The 23,094-nt window shown below is 31.8% G+C and overlaps 4 protein-coding genes across 4 annotated transcripts; 3 read left to right on the top strand and 1 right to left on the bottom strand.

Annotated features, from left to right (window-relative positions):
* The first annotated feature begins 108 nt into the window (after positions 1–108).
* Positions 109–4,934, top strand: LOC136417583 (minor histocompatibility antigen H13). Its single transcript, XM_066403343.1, has 5 exons — positions 109–400; positions 1,638–1,807; positions 1,863–2,221; positions 2,277–2,586; positions 3,702–4,934. The coding sequence occupies exons 1-5, from the start codon at positions 215–217 to the stop codon at positions 3,796–3,798; spliced, it is 1,122 nt and encodes a 373-aa protein (XP_066259440.1). The 5' UTR covers positions 109–214; the 3' UTR covers positions 3,799–4,934.
* Positions 4,935–5,187: 253 nt separating this feature from the next.
* Positions 5,188–8,386, bottom strand: LOC136417585 (proteasome subunit beta type-2-like). The gene is made up of 3 exons (XM_066403344.1): positions 8,178–8,386; positions 7,922–8,115; positions 5,188–5,569 (listed from the first exon to the last, which is right to left on the bottom strand). The coding sequence occupies exons 1-3, from the start codon at positions 8,266–8,268 to the stop codon at positions 5,252–5,254; spliced, it is 603 nt and encodes a 200-aa protein (XP_066259441.1). The 5' UTR covers positions 8,269–8,386; the 3' UTR covers positions 5,188–5,251.
* Positions 8,387–8,721: 335 nt separating this feature from the next.
* On the top strand, positions 8,722–18,785 carry LOC136417581 (F-box only protein 33). Its single transcript, XM_066403341.1, has 7 exons — positions 8,722–8,983; positions 9,307–9,502; positions 11,917–12,162; positions 13,067–13,301; positions 13,360–13,635; positions 13,692–14,006; positions 15,016–18,785. The coding sequence occupies exons 2-7, from the start codon at positions 9,309–9,311 to the stop codon at positions 15,145–15,147; spliced, it is 1,398 nt and encodes a 465-aa protein (XP_066259438.1). The 5' UTR covers positions 8,722–8,983; positions 9,307–9,308; the 3' UTR covers positions 15,148–18,785.
* Positions 18,786–21,792: 3,007 nt separating this feature from the next.
* Positions 21,793–22,449, top strand: LOC136417705 (uncharacterized). The gene is made up of 2 exons (XM_066403524.1): positions 21,793–21,928; positions 21,978–22,449. The coding sequence occupies exons 1-2, from the start codon at positions 21,871–21,873 to the stop codon at positions 22,427–22,429; spliced, it is 510 nt and encodes a 169-aa protein (XP_066259621.1). The 5' UTR covers positions 21,793–21,870; the 3' UTR covers positions 22,430–22,449.
* Positions 22,450–23,094: the final 645 nt, after the last annotated feature.

Here is a 23,094-nt window from a genome sequence, read left to right as displayed (position 1 = left end):
ATGTCATATTATGTCTGGCATTCCTGGACTTCTCTATTTCCCATCATTCTTTCCCATTACTTCAGACATCACACGTCATTTTATCATTTTGCCAGCCAGACTGCCAGACGGCAGACATCCGTCAGAAACTCATTTAAGGCAGAAAAAAGTTTTGATCTGATATCTTGTATTCTGTGACTGGGTGCCGAAGTTTGAAGTTATAAAGAACTAGAATATGGATTTAGTGAAGTCTATTCTTTTTCAATCTAATGAAAATCTCACAGAAAATGCCACGAATAAAACAGAGAAAACCCCAGGTACCCCCGAAGGGATGGCAGTAGCATATGGTTGTATCGTTTTCATGGCAATGCTTCCTATAATATTCGGTTCATACCGATCTGTGTCTTACCATAAGGAGAAGGTATGAAATTGTGTACTTACAAATATAAGCACAATATATTTGTATTTTGCCCCATTATTTTTGTGTTTGTCCACATAAAGCGAAGGATTACACTAGGAGTCCTTGATGCAGGTTATGGCAGAACTTTCCCAAACCAATATTAGAGTGAAACTCCTCTAAAATCGGTATTTTATAAAAAGATCTGCCTTCCTGCCATCATTATCACTCAAATTTTGGTTTGGTAAGTTCTACCTTAATCTCCGATCTCTTCAACCGGTCAACTCACCTACTATGTGATAACTCACTTCATAGCTTATGTATGCTGTATGCCCAAGAATAAAATGGACAACAAAATATATTAATTACTGCTGTGAAAGTAGGCTGATTTAGCCCAACATAGCTGTGCAAAATTGCTTCATTTTCATAATAAAGGCCTTTGAAATTGAATCAAAAAGCAGGTTTTTCTTATTTAGTTCTGAAATGCCCTGTAGAATTTTGTTCAAATCAGTAAATTAGTCTGGATTGATAATATGGTGCTACAGAAACTCCCCATCTATTGGGTTTACAAAAAATTATTTAAATGTGGTTAAATTTAATGTTAGACAAGTAGCAATTTAATCCTTTTTGTCATTTTTAGCCCATAACCAGCATTCTTCTTTTTTTTTTAACTCCTTGTTTTTAAATTTCCCTTATGTTTCAACATCTTTATAAATTTAAGTCACATTTTGACTCTTAATTTTATTTAATCTGTATTTAAATATCAGAACGTCATTTTTAAAATTTTGAACAATTATTAAACAAAACAATTTAATTTTCATTCATTTAGAAATGCATATACCTGGTAAAAATTAAAAAATTGATTAATTGAATTTCTTTTAATGTATTTAAATGGTACACTATTTGGGAAGTTTTTTATTTAGGCTGTAACAAGTAAATTATGCAATTTCCTTGTGTACCTAAGAAAAAAAGAAATTACCAATGTGAATTGATTCAAAAAACCTTTAATAGCTTAGGGCCAATTCAAATTCATTCATTGAAGGACTCAATTCTCATTTAGAAAGATTTAAATTGCTCTACAATTGGTTCAGGATTTGAAACTAAATAAAAATATTTAAAAAATTATAACAAATTTTAGAACAATTCTTAAGAAAGGAACAGCAAGTTATTAATTTAAAAAATCTTTGCTTTAAGTTTATTTGGTTATTTCAATGGTATGTCAATGAAATCAGATTTTTAAGCATGACTCTTTTTATTTTAGAAGCCGGAGAAAATGACAAAGAAAGATGCTGCTATGTTCCCATTTATGGCGTCTGGCGCCCTTTTCGCACTTTATATAGTCTTTAAATTGTTTTCCAAGGAATATATCAACCTTTTGTTAACCGGCTATTTCTTCTTCTTAGGAGTATTAGCCCTTACTCATGTATTAAGGTACCTTGAAGTGATTATGAGTAATTTTTTATATTGGGTGTTTTACGTTTTACAGCCCTATTATAGGTAAATTAGTTCCTGCTGCGATACCAAACATTCCATATCATGTAATGTTTAAACAAGGAGAAGGGGAAGCTGCTCAATATTTAATCGATTATCGTTTTTCAACCTACGATGTTGTCTCTCTAGCTGGATGCTCTTTGGTTGGGGCATGGTATCTTATACAAAAGCACTGGGTGGCTAATAATTTATTCGGTCTGGCTTTTGCCTTGAATGCAGTCGAACTTCTACACTTGAATAACGTCGCTACTGGGTGTATTTTGTTATCTGGCCTGTTTGTCTATGACATATTTTGGGTGTTTGGAACTGATGTCATGGTAACTGTGGCGAAGAGCTTTGAGGCGCCAATTAAACGTAAATCCAAATTTAAAGTACTTTTCAGCAAATCTTGTGACTTTAATAATTTTAGTGGTATTTCCTCAAGACATTCTCACCAATGGTTTATCCGCTAACAATTTCGCAATGTTAGGACTGGGAGATATAGTAATTCCAGGAATCTTCATCGCTCTGTTGTTAAGATTCGATCACAGTTTGAAACGCAAAACGAAGACCTATTTCCACGCCACCATGGTTGCATATTTTATGGGATTAATGGCGACTATCTTCGTTATGCACGTTTTTAAACACGCCCAACCTGCTTTGCTATATCTGGTACCAGCTTGTCTTGGAACACCCATGGCTCTTGCTTTAGTGAAGGGAGATTTGGCGGCGCTCTTCAAGTAAGTAATTTGTTTTCAGTGAAATGATTTTTTCTAATTTTGTTATTATAAAATGCTATATTGTATAATTCATACTGTATTGCCGAACGAGTCAAGTGAGATTTCGCTAAATCTTACTCTTGCACGAAGGAAAATTACTGGATTGGCAACAGTGGATCCCATAATCGGCCCACTTGTTCACCCGATCTGACTCTGATTGACTTCTCAATATTAAGATTTCTTAAAAATAAAGTAACACAGTATAAAACAGCACCCTCCGACTTGGTCGATTTGACTTTAAAAACTATAAGAGCATGTGATAAAGTTACTTCAACAATGTTGCAGAAAAAAACATAAACAATGCGCAGATGCCTTCAGCAAATAATGTAAACCATTTTTGATTTTTTATATAATAATTGATAATTTGCCATGTATGTTATGTTTTAAAATTTAAGATTAACTATACATATACAGCTAACATTAATTACATTTTGATGATTTGGCGTACTTATCAGGTATGATGTGTTGTAGTTCTTAGCATGACGAAATTTAAAAAAATCTTAAAAAAGTGGAAAGTTTTGACGATGAATTTTTAACTCATGAAACTTCCGAAATTAGAATCAGTGATTCATGATTCATGGTTGGATAGCAAATTAAGTAATCTTAGGTTTAAGAGTAAAAAAAACAGGTTTGTTAAAAAAAGGTGTGCTAGTACCAGTATTTTGAGAGTTAATCACTATTTTGAAAAAGTGATACGTTCCTCCTATAGAACTAGACTTCTAATAAAACTTGGAGTCTAACAATGAACAAGATCGTTTATTAAATGACTCGAAATGTACTTGTCCATGTTTACTTCATTTGAAATGAAATGTACTATTTTTGGATATTTTTTTGTTACCTGTAAGGGAAAAACACTTCTGATAAGGTGTACATTAAACGGTTCTCCTGTATGTGTGAAACCATCAAGCAGGAAGATTTTTTTTCATAGTCAGTATTCATTTCACAGAAATTGTGTACAGTGTTGCGAAAGTTGTTGTCCTACTGTAACTTCAATGGTCTGAAATACTCCACATTTACAATGAAATTGTATAGAATTCCCGCTTAGTCTTTATGTTAAACTTTTAATATCGTTTTAGATACGAAGATGCTCATGACGAAAAAGAGGAGGAAAAGACAAAGGAAATCAAAGAGAGCAAACAACAACCTGCTCCTAAGAAGGAAAAAGTGAAATAAATAAACCTGAAAGTATTGAAAACTATCCCACCACTTTTTTATTGCAATTTGTGACCAATGTGTATGTAAATTAAGAACTAAAGAATTATTGGAAATTTGTATGAATATGCCAAAAAAAGAAATTACCATTATTTTTAAACAAAGATCTTTTGATTGACTGTCACTTGTCAATGGTAAGTCATTTTTTCTGAATACATTTGGATAAAAAAAATTATGTCTCCAAAAGGAAACCCAATTTCATTAACAGTTACCATTTCAGTTATTTGTGGAGAGCCAATTTCACTTGTCAACTACAAAAAACTTTCATGGATTGAGTTAATGAAATTTGGATGTTTGTCTAACATGTGCCTATTTACTACCAAATTATTCAGAAGTAAATATCAAAAAAAGACTTTTTCTTCTGTCTAATATTGTTTCAAAAACTTTTTCGAAAAAAAGTAGCTTAGTTCTCCCATTAAACTTAAATTATTGCCAAAAAAAACTTAAAAGTTGAATTAAGAGAGTCGTAATAAAATGACTGATCTTTGTAATATGGCTCAATTCCATTTAAAGGGCATTCAAAAGTTAATTAAATATTTGCAGTCAATTCCTTTCTATTTTATATAAATACAAATTGAAAGATATTTGACTAGCAAATTATTATCTTGATTCCAAAATCCTTACTACAACAAATTATTTTTGTGATTAATATTTCCACATTTGTTTAGAGACTGAATTAATTACTTAAGACAGAAATTGTGTTTACAAGTTGCAGTTTAATTGATTACTTTTATCCTCTAGTCCGTCTTTTCTAAAATAGTTCATATACCCTACTTGTGATATCTTTCCAGAAATACTTGAAAGTTCCATGTTTAGTGAAGAGTACGAAAAAGTACTAAACTAATGTTTCTAAATTATCATATATCTTCCAATTTTGTATTTCATGTAGTGTTTTTTTTTTAAAGATTGTAATGTTACCTCCTAGGGTTATTTTCTTAGCTTAGTTACTTAAAGTTAGTAGAGTTTTTATTGCGAATTTCCTGGAAATTGCGCTAGGGGTAATAAATACTCTTGTCATTCATTAATAGATCTTTTGATATTCTTCAAACTATGTATTAGATTCATTTTGTTTTTTATTTTCTATTAAAAAGTTTCACGTCACAAGAGTAGTTTTATTCACAATAAGAAAAGTCCTTTAAGTCATGTAATGGATTACGTTTTAATATTGTGGTCACACATATTTGCAAAGCATTAAACCTATATTTTAACTTTTAGTTCCAATATCATAGACATCAACAATGCGGAATAGTAGAAATTTAGGATCAGAACTATGTGTTGGAAAGAAAACCGTGTTGTATCATGTGACCAAATCCTTCCACTGTGATCATTGAGAAAAGTAAATTCAGTACGCTTATATCAAAATTTTTTTATTAAGCACATGAAATACAAATAAAAAAAGTAAAGAGACCTTATATTACTCAAATGACTTAGAAGTAATATCGGGCATGTCCTTGATACCATTTTTGTCGATAATTTGGACCTTGAAGTTGGGCAAATTAATGATCAGTCTCTTATGAACTTCCTGAACGCATTTTTTCATTAAATCATATCCCTGTTCCTGGGTCATGTTTTTTAAATAGTTGCGATCCATTATGGAGAGGGAGAAGTAACCACCATATCCATGAGCAGCATAATCTAGTTTTGCCACTGACGCCAGATAATCCATGTAGTAGAGCTGAGGACCTTCTTTATCATCGTAACCAGCCAAAAGGAGATTTACCATATATGCAGACTGTAATAAAATTTAAATTATGACAATTTATCAGGCAAAATTATAATGACTATTGGTAGATATTCTTAAAAATTTTTGTGTTGGCATATCATATAACTTTTTAAATACAGCCATGAAAAATGGAATAATTAGCCCGTGATATCCAATGTTTTTTTAAAATTATTCAAAGACCTGAATAACATTTCAAGCACCTCAGATACATTTAAATTGGTTGATTGAGTTTGAAAATTATCATTACTTTTTACTAATATTTGTTATTTGCACAACATGCTTAATTACTATAAAAAGTTGAAAAAAACTAATGTTTTAGTTTTAAAAAAAAAGTTACTTGATTTTTAAGGTGTGTCTAGAGCAAAACTTAAAAAAGGGCTAGTTTTTACCTTTAACTAGGAAAGTAGTTGTTGATAAACAGTTGGTAAGTAATGGAAATTTTAGTTTTGTAAGAAAAATGTAATGAAAATACTATAGCCTTACGACTATCTCTCCCAAAAAAAAATTCCACAAAAATTCTTAGAAATAGAAATGCCAATTACAATAAATCAAATCAATTTAATTTATTGCATAATGTTCGAATTCGGTTTTTAAAAATTTCCGGGGAAAAACTTTCTTCCCAACCGGAACTTATTGACTCTTTCAAAAAGCAGTTAAAAAATAAAATGCAGAAACTTGGAATTACATTAAATCAACTTTATAATGCTGACGAAACGGGCTTATACTGGAAACTTCTACCGGACAAAACATTTGTTTCATCTGCAGAAAAAACAGCGCCGAGACGAAAGACTGAAAAACAACGAATAGCAACAGTTTGCATAAATGCTACTGGAAGACATAAAGTAAAACCATTAGTTATCGGTAAGGCTGCCAACCCAAGGTCATTTAAAAACTTTACTTGCCCTCTTGATTATGAACACTCCAAGACCGCTTAGATGACTGCATACATTTTTAAAAAATGGTTCCATCATTCCTTTGTACCTCAGGTAAATTTTGTTGTGTATTTTTCTTGAAATCGTAGCATGAATTTGCGTATTCCTTTACAGGTTACACGTTTTTTGTCAAATAAAGGGCTCCCAATAAAAGCCTTACTTCTGTTAGATAACGCGCCATCTCATTCAAACGAAGAAGAATTAAAGAGCGAAGATGGACAGATAGTAACAATGTTTCTTCCACCTAACGTTACGCCGCTTATCCAACCTATGGATCAAAATGTTATTAGGCTTACAAAATTATATTACAGGAATAGCCTTCTTGCTGATGTTATAGCAAGTAATTCAAACATAACTGATACATTGAAAAACTTGACTATTAAGGAAGGTGTTGTCAACTTAACGGCTGCATGGAATCGACTCGATTCACAAATTATTGCAAAATGTTGGAGAAATATTTTAGAGAACACTGAAATGTCCGAGGATGACGATGATGAATTAACTCTTTCTGTTTTAAAACGTCGATGGGACAATGATAAGGCAGGCTTAATCTCCAAATCCTGTGATCTTCTAAATACACTAGCACCACAAGTAAGGGATTTATCTTTACAATTTAAATCTGTTATTACATATGTAATTTATGTATATTTGTAGGCCACATTCAAGGAAACTGATGTATTGGAATGGAATGATGCTGACAAAGAATGTGAAAACAACCAAGAAGAATGTGAAGTTCATGTAGTCGAGAATTTTCAAGAAATGTCAAGTAAAGTGTCACTGGACAGCGCTATAACTGCATTAAATATTGCAATCCAGCGGGCAGAATATAGTGGTGTGGACTTCACAGACCTCATAGCTTTAAAAAGACTAAAAGAAACAGCCCTTGTGCAAAAAATTACAAATCCTAAGAAGCAAACTAAAATTTCAGACTTTTTTGTCACCCAATAATCTGTTTTTCACTCTATTTAGATTAACCCCCGATTACATAAATAAATCGCTAACGTGAACGTGCACTGTTTTATTTTGTTCACGGTATTGAGTGTCTACTGTATTTAGGTTGGAATTGTAAATAATTAATGTGGCCTATATTTCTATCAGGATGATTTACTGGTGAAGAGTTTCAAAACTTTTTCACTCAAATTTTACCTGTCTTTTTAATGCATGTGCCATTGGTAACAACAAATGATTTATATATCACTAGATATCAGCACGTTTTAACTTGGTTAGTGATACAAAGTTGGACAATCTTTGCTTTATACAAATGTCATTTGTACCTTTATAAGTTATTTCAAATACCAATTCAAGAAATCCATCAAGAATTTACTTGAGGGTTAAAGGAGACATAAAAGGTTTTTCTCATAATCAGGTTTTGTGAGTCTGCCAAGGTTTCTGATTTACCATTAGGTTTTACATTACTGCTACAACTTACCCTAGTTCGGAGAGTGTCAGCCAAAATCCTCCGGGTAAAGGAGGATGCTTCCCGAGGGCTTAGCTCATATGTATTTCTCATTTTATAAAGTTGAATGTTTTTAGCAATATATTCAGCAAACTGAGTGGTATCCCCTGACTCCCCCGAGACTGCCATTACCAGCTTGTTAGACAATTTAAAGAGCTTGTTCTCGTCTGGGAGAATTAAATAATATAAACTTTATTATAACGTTTCCTAGACAAGTTATTATACATACCAGACTTCATAACCATTATGCTGTGAGCCGCTGTTCGGTCGGCAGCAATTATTACAAAATCGTTGAATTTTATCCCTAAAAGGCATTCCATTTTGTGTTAATTGTATTTCAGGGTTTTAAAGTTTAAAAAATTAACAAAAAACTGCTTGGTAATAATTTTCTTGCTTTGTAATTTTACGAAATTAGGTTATGTTTTAGTTTTACATTTGACAGTGACGGTACAGAAATAAATTTTGCGCGTTTGCCAATTATCGCTCTTATGTCCATTTTCTTTTTTATTTCTCTGTTATTAATTCTTTTTTGTTACTACATTTACATGCACTTATTTTGCAAGGCAAATTGAATAAATGCAATGGAATTATGTTCTTATTAAGTCAAGAGAAACTATTAATTAAAATGACAAAATACAAGTTATATGGAAAAAATGATAAATATGGCACCTATCTGTTTTAAGGGGTTTTCAGAAAAACACGTCTAGATTGGATTGATCTCGATCGGCTCACTTTCAATCAATCGGATTGGTGGGTTGTCATCGGAGATCAATTCTATTGGTTGAAAATCAGCTGATAGGGATCAATTCGATCTAGATCATCGTTTATGAAAAGGGCTTTAGTGTACACAATTCCTTGTAAAATATTCTGAAGTTTATCCATTTGGACTGTTTTTTTTAAATATCAAGTACCACTAATTTATTGCGCAGTTCATTGTTAAAACTTTCATTTTTCATTGCCAATTTGTTGACAGAGCTTGAAAAGGTTGTCTTGTGCACTTTGTGCTAACAAAGGAATGTTTTAACTGTAACAGAGGTGAGTTCAAAGTTTTTAATAGTTTTACTTAAATACAACAAACATGTATATTCTTTGCTTCCTGCATTTACTGTCAACATAAATTTCACATTTTTGACGTCTTGCCCCAACCTTCAGAGCAGGAAAAACAACGCGCCATATACCTGCTAAATACTAGACCTAATATGCTGTAATACAAAGCATCAAAGTAAATTCTGCCCCTGTTTTCTTATTTGTCTCATCAAATTGCTTGAATATGAAATGCTAAAGTAATCCCATGCATACATTTGTCACTGTTAATTTTCACTCCACTACTACTCAATGTTTACAAAATCATTTTTTAGATATGGATAATAGTGGAGAATGTTCCAGACCAAAAAAACCAAAATCATGCACTGACCATAATTCCAATGGCAGTTCCGAATGGGCCCTTTTACCATCGGTGGTGTTAGAGCAGATCTTTGACTTGTTGAATGCAAGAGATCGCAAAAATGCTTCCACTGTATGCCGACAATGGAGGAAAATCCACTTCCATCCCAAGTAAGTTTAGAGTTTAGAAAAAAAATTTAAATTGTTTAATTGGTGGTAGTGATAGTATAGAAGTTCCAATATATTGTTTGTAATAAACTGAATGTAAGATTCGTTGACTGATTTGATGAGGATTTGATCTAAGTTTAGTTGTTTGGAGAATTATCTTGGACATATCTCTTAGTTAAAGGTCTTAGTCATTAGCCATATTCTGTAGAGGTAACAGTTACGTAACTGTAGAACAATTACTTGAAATTTGCAGTAAAAGTAATATTGACTCTCATTTAAATATGCTTGTGTGTCATTCAGTAGAAATACCAAACAGTTGCAAGACTGGTTACTCTATAGAAAAAACCCATGGTGATTAGGTAATTTGACAAAAAGTAAAAACATATATGCACCCTTTGGCACAACATACAACTAAATTTACAAATAAAAATGAAAATAAAAACGATTACTGTATGACCCCAAGCTTTTGATGTGAGTGAGAACTTTTTTTAATGCCTGGAAATATTAAGAGTGACCCATGATTTGCAAATAAAAGTTGGTATTTTTGTTACCCCCTGTGCGAATGACTTTAATTTTTTTCTCTGCTATTAATTGAGTTTATTTTTAACCTTTTTTTGTCTCTCGTAAAATTCTCGTCAGACATACAGTTTCTCTATAAAAAAAATTATTTACAATATCTTGCAATTTATCATTGTTATTTAGTTGGAACGAAAACATGAAAAAAGTTCTAATTCCAAATTACTACCAGCTTAGTATATTTATAACAAACGTTCAAAATATTGATCGTTTTCCTAAATACACAAATAAATTCTTTTCAAAAAATTAATCTGTACTTTGGGTATCGTGTCCGACTTTTTTTAACATTGTGTTCACAACAATGATAAATTGCAAGGTGTCATAAATGATTTTTTGTAGAAAAACTATGCTTGGTGAAAATTTTACAGGAGATAAAAAAGTTTGAAAATAAAGTCAGCTTGTAGCAGAGAAAAAATTAAAGTCATTTGTGCAGGGGGTAACAAAAAGAGAAACTGAACCACGCATAATTTTTAATATTTCCACATATTAAAAAAAGACCCGGCTCAAGTCAAAACACGCCAATTTATGTAGAAACTCTTAATTACAAAATTAATGAATATCAATAAAAGCGTTTAGCAATCATTTCGAAAAAAACGATATTAATTTTAAAACTTTGTCGCCCTATAGAGGCAAAACGAAGCAACATTGTATATAAGTCTGCCTAGAACACCTTATTTCTAGTTCAGGAAATTTTGGTCAAGCGTTGTACACTCATATCAGGGACACCTTGTATAACTCAAGCATTTTACGAAATTCTATATTTTGGATAATTTCTCAAAAATAATAATTCCAGTGGCATCGTAACGAGTACGTTATGATGTTTTTTATGATAGTCATGTGTACTATTGCTTTTTTGTTAGATTAAATAATACAAATACAAAATCAGCATTTAGTCGATTGTTACAAAAATGATAGCCTTAGCTTTATGGTTTCAGTATAAGACGTCCAGGGTGATCATACCGGGACTGATTCCCGGTAGGGGTTTTATTTTTTTTTTTTTGCTGTAAGGGAAATAGTATACATAACTCTCTAGAACGTCTCCTAATGCACCCCAGGGTTAATATGTCATGTTCCACTATAATTTCAGCTCCTTGGACTCGGTTTCAGAACCTTACATGTAATAGAAAATAATTTTAAGTTAAAAATACGTTTTTGCCATATTATTTGACATTATTTTGAATTGAATATGTGATGATTTCAATGAAGGCAGTAAAGTGCATGATGGAGCGATTAAAAATTGCCCAAATTTCTAAATCTCTCGTGACTTTACCGTTATTGTAAGGAAAATATTAGCGAAATTTACATACAATTTCATGGGTATTCAAGTAGAAAGTAATCATGTTAGATGTTGTTCAACTCGGCATATATTCCTCGACATGTGTATACCTACTTGTACACACGTGCCTGATGAAATCAATAAATAGGACCACGTGTCGCCAGGTTGCCCAATATTCTCTTTGCTTTCTACTTGAACGCTCAAGAAATTTTGCGGAAATGCCATCAACACTTTTCTTACATGTCCAACCATCCGCATAAACAGTTTCTTGATTGGTTATTTTGATGATCTTGGAAAATATTTCGACGTGAAACAGTGTTGAAATGCTCATTACACTCCCAAATAATAAATATACAATGTGAAATTATACTGTTTATGCTTCGTTAATTACGAACAAAAGATTTTAATTAACAAACTTCACGTGGAATATAAAACAAAGGCCTAGACAAAAAAATACTTAGAGACTGTTGTATCTGGCTCTTATTCTATTATTATATCCCAAAAGATAATTAATTTTTATTAATTGTTTTCAACAGTATTAAATTGTTTTTAATTAATTTTGTAGGTGGTGGCCAACCATGAAATTCAAAATCGAACATGACAATATCGCGAAAGCGAAGTTTTATTCATCAACATTTGGCCGCGTAGTAATGGAAGCAACCGTCGTCCTAGATTCATTGTCTCCAGAATGTATATACGAATTTATTTATCTGTTAAAATTGCTTAACGAGAACAACCGTTTGAGAAGCCTCATACTTGAACCCTCACATTGCCGAATTATGGACACGTATACCTCATTTATAAAAGAAAGGTGGGGTATAATGCACACACGAATAAGATTTTTTCAATGTAAACTCTTGGGCAAAATTAACGCACCAGTAAAATATCACAACTTTGACCCTAAATAATTTCTAAGCTTATCGTCCGATTTAAGTGACTTTAGTATTTATGCTTTAAGATTCACATGAGAGCCGCATCTTTTTAGAAAAAGTCTATTATCAATGCATACCGAATGAAACAATAACAATGTTTTTCCTAAATGTTGGATCTCTATGAATTATTCTAGCATTTAAAAAATATACCACTTAAAATGACATTCAAGACATGTTTTTTTCTAATATTTAATTCTTTGGTTCACTTCAATATCTTTGATGGTAAAGGAGTTATGGATTACTGGACAAAATCAGCAATTTTTTTTTTAAACTTCTTACAAGTGGGCTTTGAATCTCATGCTTGTAATAAATAAAAAAAATAATAATGTTGACTTAAACAACACATAAAACTGGGGTAATTTCGTCCAGGAGTCTGTAAGTCTTTTGTCATCAAAGATATTAAAGTGAATCTAATATATTTTGATGTGTTAAGAAAAAATATGCCTCGAATGTGATTTAAAAAAATACTCTTTTTGGTACTACAATAATCTACAGAGAGCTCCAAAATCTAGAAAAGAAACAGAGAATGTATGTTTCAGTTGATATGCTATGATAATGAATTTTTCCTAAAAATGTAAAAATATGATGCCATTCATAAAGAATAAAACTACTATAATTTTTTAAAAATCACTAAAATCGAACAATTGGATTAGAAATTATTTAGCATTAAACTTGTGATATACCTGTAGTCGTATAATAATTTTGTCCTAAAGTTTATTTAGTACTTAAATTTCTACTCCAATTTGTGCGGTGTTCTAACAAAAAGAAAATTGGCTGTTTCAGAAGCGAAAAAGACGTAATCGAAATCTTTGATTTCCTCATTGCCATTTTACCAAGACTAACCAGCTTCAGTTTAGGCGGTCTTGAAGACCTGGCCAGGTACAGTGATACTATTATTACCAGTTTAACGCCTTGCAAAGTGAAATTGTTGGGGCTGGCATCTGTGAAAGAGGATTTATTGGAATATGAAGAAAACTGTTTTAAAGCTGATGCTTTAAGTCCATTCAAAAACCTTCAGGTAGGATTCATCTTGGTTGCAATAAATTTATTTCAACTACTTGCGATTCTTCTCTTAGATTTTAAGTATAGACTACGATCAGTTATCAGACGATTTCCTGTACAACCTGGAAGAACTGAAACATTTTAATAGATTAGTTGTACATATTCACTCAGTTCCACAAAATCACTGTGGGACGTCGAATGCAGCATGGAGGGATTTTCGGGTTGCCCATCCTCAATGTTTATTACGACTGACTGTGATTCATGCATACCGAGCAATACACAGGTTACACAGGGACGTTCTTAGGAAAGAAATGCCTCTTAGTCATATTAAGGTGTTTTTCTGTGAAGATGTAAGTTTTTCTTGTTTTGGCATATAGCAATTCCATTAAAAACCGAGTTGATTTAGGTTAACGTGGATGTATTACACATTTTATCGACATCCTATACCTGCACTTTACGAAGTGTGGTTTGGATAGATTCAATAAGTGATACGACGAGCAGCTGGAGACTGACTGATAGTGCGGAAAGTCCAGATCCCTTTGTTCTGATGTCTTGGTTGTGCGCCAGCCTTGAGGAGCTGGTTTTGTATGGGTATAAATATCCGGAAGAGAATCTGGTCGCAATCAGTAGATTGAAAGGTACCAAGATGAAAAGACTCGAAATCCCGACGGATGACATATATTCGGGATACGGGTATGGGTATCAGCCTGATAATTTCAAGGTAAGTCTGTTGTGTTAACTTTTATTATTATGTCTGGAATTCTTATTTCAAAAAATATATATTTAAGGGATTCAAACCAAAAATGCTATTCCATTGCGTTCAAGAAATGATTATCATTGATTTAACTATTTTATTAAAAAGAGGTTATTATAATAACTTCAATCATTATGAAAGCAGTAGTTTGTTTTTTAGTGCTTAACTATGATATATGCTTTAAATGGAGTTCACCTATAACGAAGTAGTTAGTAAGTTTTCTTTAAATTTAGGAAAGCTAAATTTCTGTAATGATGTAGTCTGTATAATCACTTTTGACATACACTAGACGAGTTTAACCTCATTGGTTCTAATTACCGATGAGGGTTTAGTTCAGAGTTCAATTTTCGAAGCCGGTTTTCTGTATCGTAGGTACATATAAATATTTGCAAGAGTTTAATAGACACGTTAAGTCTAATAGATTCTTCTGCAATATTTGCAGCTATATGCTAGATAAGGAGGAACTATATTGGGATTTCGGAAAATACATCAGATCAAAATTGGTTAAATTGTTTAAAATTTGCGCAATTACCTTGTCAACTAAACACGGTTTTGGTATTAAGAAAATCCTTCTGTGCCTAACTTATTATATCTTGGTAAAAGTTTCAGATAGCGATTTTGTTGCATATTTATTTAATTTAATAAATAATAGAAGTAGTAGGTATAAAAATATTGTAATAACTAAAAATATTTTAAAATAAATATTTTATTAGAAACTTGTTCAGAAGAGGACAAGGAATTGATTCAAACAAATATTTAGATATTTATTATTGAAATTGGGTCTGCTATATTTGATGTTGAATATCGTTCTTTTGATATGTAAGTATTACATGGGCTAACTTACGTAGAATCCAAGAATTTTCGGATAGCGGCGTTCTAGATATATCTACAGGAATTTTTATTTATTAATAGTATATTATACAACGCGTATGAAATACTACTCAAAGTGCAATTAACTAATGAATGTAACTTGTAGGATGTTGCAAAGAATTTGCAATTCGCCTGGAATCCAGTTTACAAAAGCGATCTGCATCCCGTAATCCTGGATCCAAACTCTGGAGACTCGGACGAATTTTTACTGCCATATGTCCTGGCAGACCTACATTAAGTCAAAACTTTTAAGCATTTCACTGAAAATGGAAACATCAACTTCTGTTTTTAATCATTAGAATGTTTTCCAACACGTTTCCATTTAATATGTTTATACCAAACTTAAAATACCTTGTCACGTTGAAGTTCCTTACACACGCTATAACAAGGCTACACGATTAAAGTACACGTATCACTTTGCAAAATGTCGAAGGTGGCATTATAATTGTATTGGTCACGCCTTAATGTCATTACATTCTTTGTTTTAACACAAGCAGGAGGTACATGTACTTTAAGAAAAATGAGATCTGGGGAGTTTCACTTAATTCAGATTTTCCTTTTCACCTAAGTATATCTCATTTGAGGTGGGAAAGCCGATTCTTATAAATAACAATTCGGTTTTAAAAAAGTAGATCTCACAAAGCTTAACAAAGTCGCATGAAAATGACACTTGAAACGTAGTAATAAGAACCAAATCATCTGTGATCAAGCTTAAATAATACGATCAAAGCAACGATTATAAGCTAAAGAATATTATATTGTTATCGATCTGTTATGATAACTACTAGTACCTGTAAGAGAGAAGCATTTTCTTATAAATCTTCCGCTGCAGTCCTTGCAACATCGGAAGCCGGCTTTCTGAGATGCAATAATCATGAATGTAGGTATTAAATTTGAAGTAAGAGAAGCTTCAGTGAGTATTTGGAAAACCTATTTGGAATAAATTATATCTTGGTTATTTTTGTAAAGATTTTTACGTAATGTTTTGTTGATTGTCTCATTTGCTTAGTTTCCACATTTTTATCTTTCTGTAACTGTAAATAACTATGCAGTGTAGTTATGGAGCTGTGATTGGCTCAGATTTTTGAATTTCAAGTTCAGGGTTATAGGTGCAAATTTCAGAGGGACATAGAAAAGTAAGAAAGCAGCTGATTTTATATATCCTTTATTCAGTATTGTAGGGTGAGCGAAAGTGGTTTTTGGATTGTCTATAAGAAGTAAGAACTGCAAAAATTTCTTGATATACGTTCTTCATGTTATATTAACTTTGTGTTATCGTTAATCTAGTGAATTTGTTTGTTGAATATTTTTATAACACGCCGGTCGTTTAAGTCGCTGGTAGTCGAGCGTTGCATCTTTGAAATGAAAATCAATGAGTTGAATAAATCAAAGAGATACATTATCGAATATATGAAAAAGCTATTTAACCAGCCACTTAATACAACCAACCGATGTTCTAGCCTCTGTCAACAGTTTATTGTGGAGCCAAAAACTAAAGTTGACATTTGCGAGATCTAAATTTGTGTCTGAACATATTATCAGGAAAATGGCACAAATTGTATCTATTAAAATATAAACATCGTTCCTAAAAGTTTTAAGTGACACGACCAAATATCTGGTTTTATCACAGAGTAGTCATTCCAATATAACATTATTGTATAAGTATAGAGAGAGCAAATATTGGATTTCAATGGTTTATCGCACAGATAATTTCATTGAGCTAATTTGAAGAATCCTTAATATGTCCTTAAAATCTGGAGATTTAACGGACAAATTAAGGAGTTGAATGCTTTTGAATTATGGAACAAAACTGAACTGAAACATGGAAATAATTTTTTAGAAAGTTGTTTTCGTAAGTGTGACTGAACAGTGAAGTTCTAAAAGTTAGTCTCAGATATCTCAGGCATTTCTTCGGTCTTCCTTTCTATCCAAATAAACCGCTGTGATTGTTGCAAACTGAATTCTCATTCATTTTGAGGTCCGAGATTTCTTCTGCAAGCAATAAGTAAGAAACTTATTCTCCGTTTAACTAAGCAAGTGCCAGGAAAGCTGAGATTCCTGTGCGAGTTATTCAATATACTGCATCCTAAAACTTGAACGTATTGAAACTCAGTGATACCAATATTCAATTCATTTGAATATAACATTTGACCATTTCCTCAAAAATGCTACAGAATTCTCTAATTTTTTTTAGAATTCTCAAACTTTATTAATAATCAATTTCAGTGAGTTCTTAAAACTCTGGAGGACTAGTTAAATAATGCAGAAAGTCACAAAATTTCGCGCAGAAATCTACAGAAGTTTCTCTAGAGCCTCTAAGATGCACCTCAAAACTCTTATTTTTAATGGAGAATTACCGAATTTCGAGAAGAAACAAGCTCTTTCATTCTTTTTCCTCAGGAACTTTTTTGACTTTCACACGAATCGTGCAATAACAATATTCTGCAATACTAAAAAATATGTATCTACTTAAGTTTATTGTGAGAATAGAATAATAAAAAGTGCAACTATTATAATGAATATATATTTGAATACTTCATATTTCCATGTTTCAAATATTTACACTTTCTCACGTCTGATGCCAAGTTGTTAACATATAAATCAAACTTTTTTTAAATCCATTTGAGTCATTAAGATTTCTTTGAGTTTTCTTTTTGCAAGTTTTTGTTGTTTCATTTTGCAGTCGACAAATTATTTAGTACTTCAAGAAGTTATCAATCTTAAATAAAAATTCTAATGTGATCTATTTCATTTATTTATAATCATAACGTGTATATGTATTAACTATAGTCAAGTCAGCAAGCGTGGAGAAAAATCAAGGATATCCGATTTTTAACAAGTCCGAAAAACTTGATGAAATCAATACACCTCTACGAATGCTTATGAAAAGTGTCTTGACAATTCATGAAGAACTTGCCGGTTGTAAAACGAGCTTTACGTTAATTTATTGCAATTATTGAGGCCACATTTTGAAGACCGCATAGTTATTATAAAACTTTCCAAGCATTCGAAGACAATTGTTCCTTACCTTTCGATTTAATATTTAATTGTTAAAACTGACTTAAAAGCATGCAAATTGTTAGTTTACATATATATGTATACATTTATTTTAAAAAAGAACTACAAGTCAGCACATGTGTCGCTTTCAAATTAGCAGCGCACAGATCTGTGATAGGTAACCCACAAGTATTGGGTCGCAATGCCAAAACCAATGTGCTATTTGCTAGATTTTATTATATCAAAAAATGGACATATTTGCTCTCATATAAAGCTGCAAACGCTAAGATAGTAAGAATGTATTAAGATCTATATAGTAGTACCTGAATGTAAAGTGATAACTAACTCTATTGCCAATATTACACTGTTCGAGCTAGTCCAAATGTCTAATGGAAGTGAGTCTTCGTGTAAAACTTAATTTAAATGTGATATTGTGACTGAAGGCGCAGATTTTCTTGTTTTTCCATAAAGACCATTCAATTTTACAAGTAGTGGCTCGCTATGGGAGTTTTTAAGACACTTAGAAAACTCAAAAGTGTGGGACCAATATCAGTCCAATTAGCAAGCCACAATTAGTATTTCCATTTCTTTTAAAGAAAAAGCGCTCTTCAGTCGAGAATCTGTAACATTGAGATCCGACTCAATCTCAACAATTATCTGTGATGCATGACAGACACATTGTAAACAGCGTACATATGTTAAATAACGCTCAAAAGTTGCAATGAGAGTCTCCACAAACACTATAGCCTACTCTATTCAGCGCTATAGTTTTGACTATTTTATGAAAATTACTACTGTTATAATGTTGTTGTTTGTAGGTAATATCTGGAATGTGAAAAGTGACGGTAGTTTTCAGACAATAAAAAGGTTTTGTATGAATGGACGGTTGCTTGTGTTATTGAAATAACGACTAACACAAGCAATATGTTGTTTATTAGAGGGCAGTTATACCATTAGTTTGTTACCTTAGATCCCTTGCCTATAACAGAGAATAGGTATTTATTTTTGTTGATTATCTACTTTAGTCTATTATACTTTAAAAGCAGCTGCCACTTTTGTAGTTTAGATGTAAGCAGAAAGGAGCTGTGTTAATTTTTGTTTCATTTTTTTATTAAACATTATTATCTGTCCATTAATGATTCCATTTTAGTTTAATATATAGGAGGATTAAGTTTTTCAGGCAGTCTGCCGTTTTAATGCAATGCTGAGCATTTGCGTCTGTTAGAGATCTATGTGTCTATCTTAGCCCCTTCTTCGTATTTCTTAAATGTTGTTCACTCATTTGCCCTGTCAATATTGGATTTTTTATTTTTCCAGTCATCTTTGATACTAAGACATTAATATATTTATTTGAAAGCATAGTATCATTAAAAAAAAATTAGATTCGAGAATTTTATTATCGCCCACTTTCTCTCAAACATCAACAGTGCGAATGAGTGTATTGACGTTTATAATATTTTATGAAATCCTCGTATATTATCGATTTTTAAGTGTTATTATAAAAATAGTGGTATTGTCGTTGGCGTGGTTGAGAGGTTATATCTATTTTAGCAAACTTCCAAATTGATTTGCAGAAAAGGTACTAATAAATTTTGCGAAAAGTTTGGATGGTTACTAATCATTTGCCTTCAAATAGTAATTTTCCTATATATAGGATGTTTCATAAACATATTGACAACCTTTAAGGAGATGTAGACCTCATAAAAATAAATATTTAGATCGATTAAAGTTAGATCCGAAATCGCTTCGCGTCTAAGAGTGTTTAATTTCTGTTTTTTACATTTTTTAAATATGTGAAAAACGGTTTGAGATACGCGTTCGAATTTAGAGACACGTTATAGCGGGATAAATGTGTATATTCTGGAGTAGGCAGAATATTTCCATCTACATCAGTGGCGTCAGCGCTGCCATTCATTGTAGCATGTAGTTGAGAAAACTAAATTTAAAAAAAATTACAATTTTCGGTTTATTAGTGACTAAATCAATAAAAAATAGATTAAAGGGCCATTCATATTAACCATTAATTCATATCGATTACTTGATATTGTCTATATTTACATGTTCTGTAAAATCACCGTCAAATAATATAAAATGAAAATGACAAAACGAAATGTTACATGCCTCATGCAAATTACATTGGCCTGCGATGTCCACGATGGTCAACGGATTTGAGGCGAAGCTGCAAAATACTTGTAGCGATATTGAAACGTCATTAACTGAATTTAACAATATATTTTCATTGGCAAGATTCAAATTCTCTTCTCGTCACCGATATACCACAAATAATTTATCGTTACGATGCGAGTTATTGTTTTTGTTGTAGTTCTCCGTTTTAGATATTAGTGATTATTGCACAACTATTTAATGTTAGTAAATATATATCTATAATTCTGTAACTTTGCGGCAATACCTGTAAAAAGTACCCTTTTTGTTTAGAAAAAGTGCATCGTCCAAATAATGTTTTGTTTAATACGTTTATTAAATTTACCTATTGCCATATTTTTTCCACGGGAATCAAAGAAAATATCAGTTTTCGTAATCTTTTTCCCCGATTATATCCTTGGTCTTTGCAGTAATTATACAGGAAGGTACTTTTCGCTAATATTTATTAGGTAGGTACTGTTAGTTGTCACACTTATTTTCATAATATTAACTTAGAAAAATTGGCTTTTTATTGGGCCATCCTGTATGATTTGTGCTTAGTGAAACCTCTATCTTACTTTGCTTCACAAGATTTTGAGGTGCATATAATGTAAAGTTTACAATACTACTTATGGGATAAAATATATGTACTTCATGAAAAAATTTAGATATACAATAATTGTATCTATAGTTTTTGAGAAATGAAGTGCAATAATGATTTTGAAAATATTGCTGCGTATTTTTGTGTTACCAATATATTATATTTTCTGTTGAGTGGCTTCTTATTGGCACATTTTCAATTGATATCAGTCGGTCCTAATACCAACTTAAAGTCATATTTATATTGAAAGTAATAAAATAATAATAGGTGATTAAAGACATAGTTTTTTTCACATTCAATTGAAATGTAGTGTCGACTAGAAACCATTTTATTGCCTTTTCGACATATTTTTAGTTGGGTATGTAACTGCCACATTTAGTTTTTATATCACAATGACTTTTTTGCCTAAGTATCGCATATGTAATAGCTCCCCTAATTCCAAGTAAATGTGCGTCTGACATTTAACTACTTCTTAACATTGCTGATTTAGGCATTTTGACAAAAAAATATTGAAAACACTAATTTTTAGTTTCACTTTAATGTCACCAACTCACCAAAGTCCAAATCCAACAAAAATTTATTTCTTTACACTGCAGTTCTATCCTAATAGAGTTGTACATGGGATGGAGCGCTAAGCCTAATAAACGGTACTATCTTAAAAACTGTTCATCTTAGCGCTTTGGAAAAAATGTTCTCAATAAATGTGATCAATAGGAATTGCTAGAAATTATTTTTAGCTTTCCAATATCACCGCTATATTGAACCTACATCTTTAGATGGTCTTTTTTTAATATACAGGGTGGTCCAGCCTATTTCACGGAGACAATTATGGGAAACTGTTTAACGTTTTAATCTGGAAAATTATGACTCACGAAAATGCAAAAAATTACAACTTTCTAATGCTCATGTATTGTAAACTATTGAAAATCAGAACAGGATATGTTATATGAGAAGTAATTAGAATTGAGAACTAAACCAATAAATATCTATCATAAACAAGACTGAAAACGGTTTATGCAACCACGCATATTCGTAATAATGTTGGTGGCATACGTAGGTATGCCGCGTTGATTTAGCTCTTCTCGATCAATACAAAATTTTTCTTACGGCGCATGATCGACCGCAGCGAAATTGGAAGGGAACCCTCGTTCGTGTTCAACGATCACTACTAAGTAGTTCTGTGTTGTGTGCGATTTTGAGCGAAAATACAAATTCTTCAAAATGGTGGACAATAGTCAGCGTGAAAATTTTTTATCCAATTATCCAAATTATTTTGATGGTAAATGAAATACTTACCTTTTTACGTATAGTCAGTGCATATCTTTTAGAGACATTGCCCTTATTTACTGGGTGTGCGAAAATTGAAAATTTAAGTAATGCAATAAAAGCCTTCAAGAGATTTTGTCCAGGTGAATTCAGAATTGAAGAAGTGAGAATCAGGCAGGCAAATAAAAAACCTGCCTGCCGATGGCTAGTTGAATATCAATTAAAAGGCAAGTGTGCTGAAGAGCTAGTACCACTCCCTGTAGGCAAGGAATTAACAGCCATGTTTTGTCGATTGAGGAGACATCACCCATTAGGTGTGTACATCTTAAGCGAAGAAGTTACGTTTAAGAATGGAGGAAATATGCCGGATACCGCTGCCGTTCTCTATGCTGTAGATTGCGAGTGTGATGCGTTTTTTGATTGGGCCACAACTAAAGATCCCAGTTTGTGGCCACAGGACGAAAGGGCATTGATTAATGAATTTCAACATATTAAAATAGAAAATGAACAGTAAAACTGTATTGTTTCAATAAAAATCTCAAATATCTGTGTATTCTTTTTTTTATTAATGGTCAAGAGTAAAAAGTAAATTAATTTATTAACATTATAGTGAATCTCTGTTCGAAATTGCACCAGCACAGATCACAATGTTGAAACATTTAAAATTTTTTGATTTTCCTTTTGTGGTGTACATTTGATGTTTAGTTACATACAAACATATTTGTAGTTTGGTTTTTAAATTTTTAATTATTTCTTCAACTTGTTTTTTGGTTAAATTACCATTTTGATATTTATCATTTAAATTGTATATAAATTTGTCAAGTGCGTGTTCGTTTTCTGATTGATAATCACACGATACCTTCGGTATCTAATTTTTTTAACGTTGTTTTTACAATAATGATAAATTGGAAGGTATCGTAAATAACTTTTTTGTAGAGAAACTGTATGTCTGACAAGAATTTTACAAGACAAAAAAGGTTCAAAATGAACTTGGCTAGTGGAAGAGAAAAAAATTAAGGTCATTTGTACAAGAAGCAACAAAAATACAAACTTTTATTTACAAACCATGCACCATTTTTAATATTTCCACGCACTAAAAAAATATTCCAGTCACATCAAAACACTCCAATTTATGTAGTAACTTTTAGTTCCGAAATTAGTGGAAACCGATAAAAATGT

Source organism: Euwallacea similis, chromosome 29 (assembly GCF_039881205.1).
Source record: "Euwallacea similis isolate ESF13 chromosome 29, ESF131.1, whole genome shotgun sequence".
Taxonomy (NCBI): domain Eukaryota; kingdom Metazoa; phylum Arthropoda; class Insecta; order Coleoptera; family Curculionidae; genus Euwallacea; species Euwallacea similis.
This window is presented reverse-complemented; position numbering and strand designations above follow the sequence as displayed.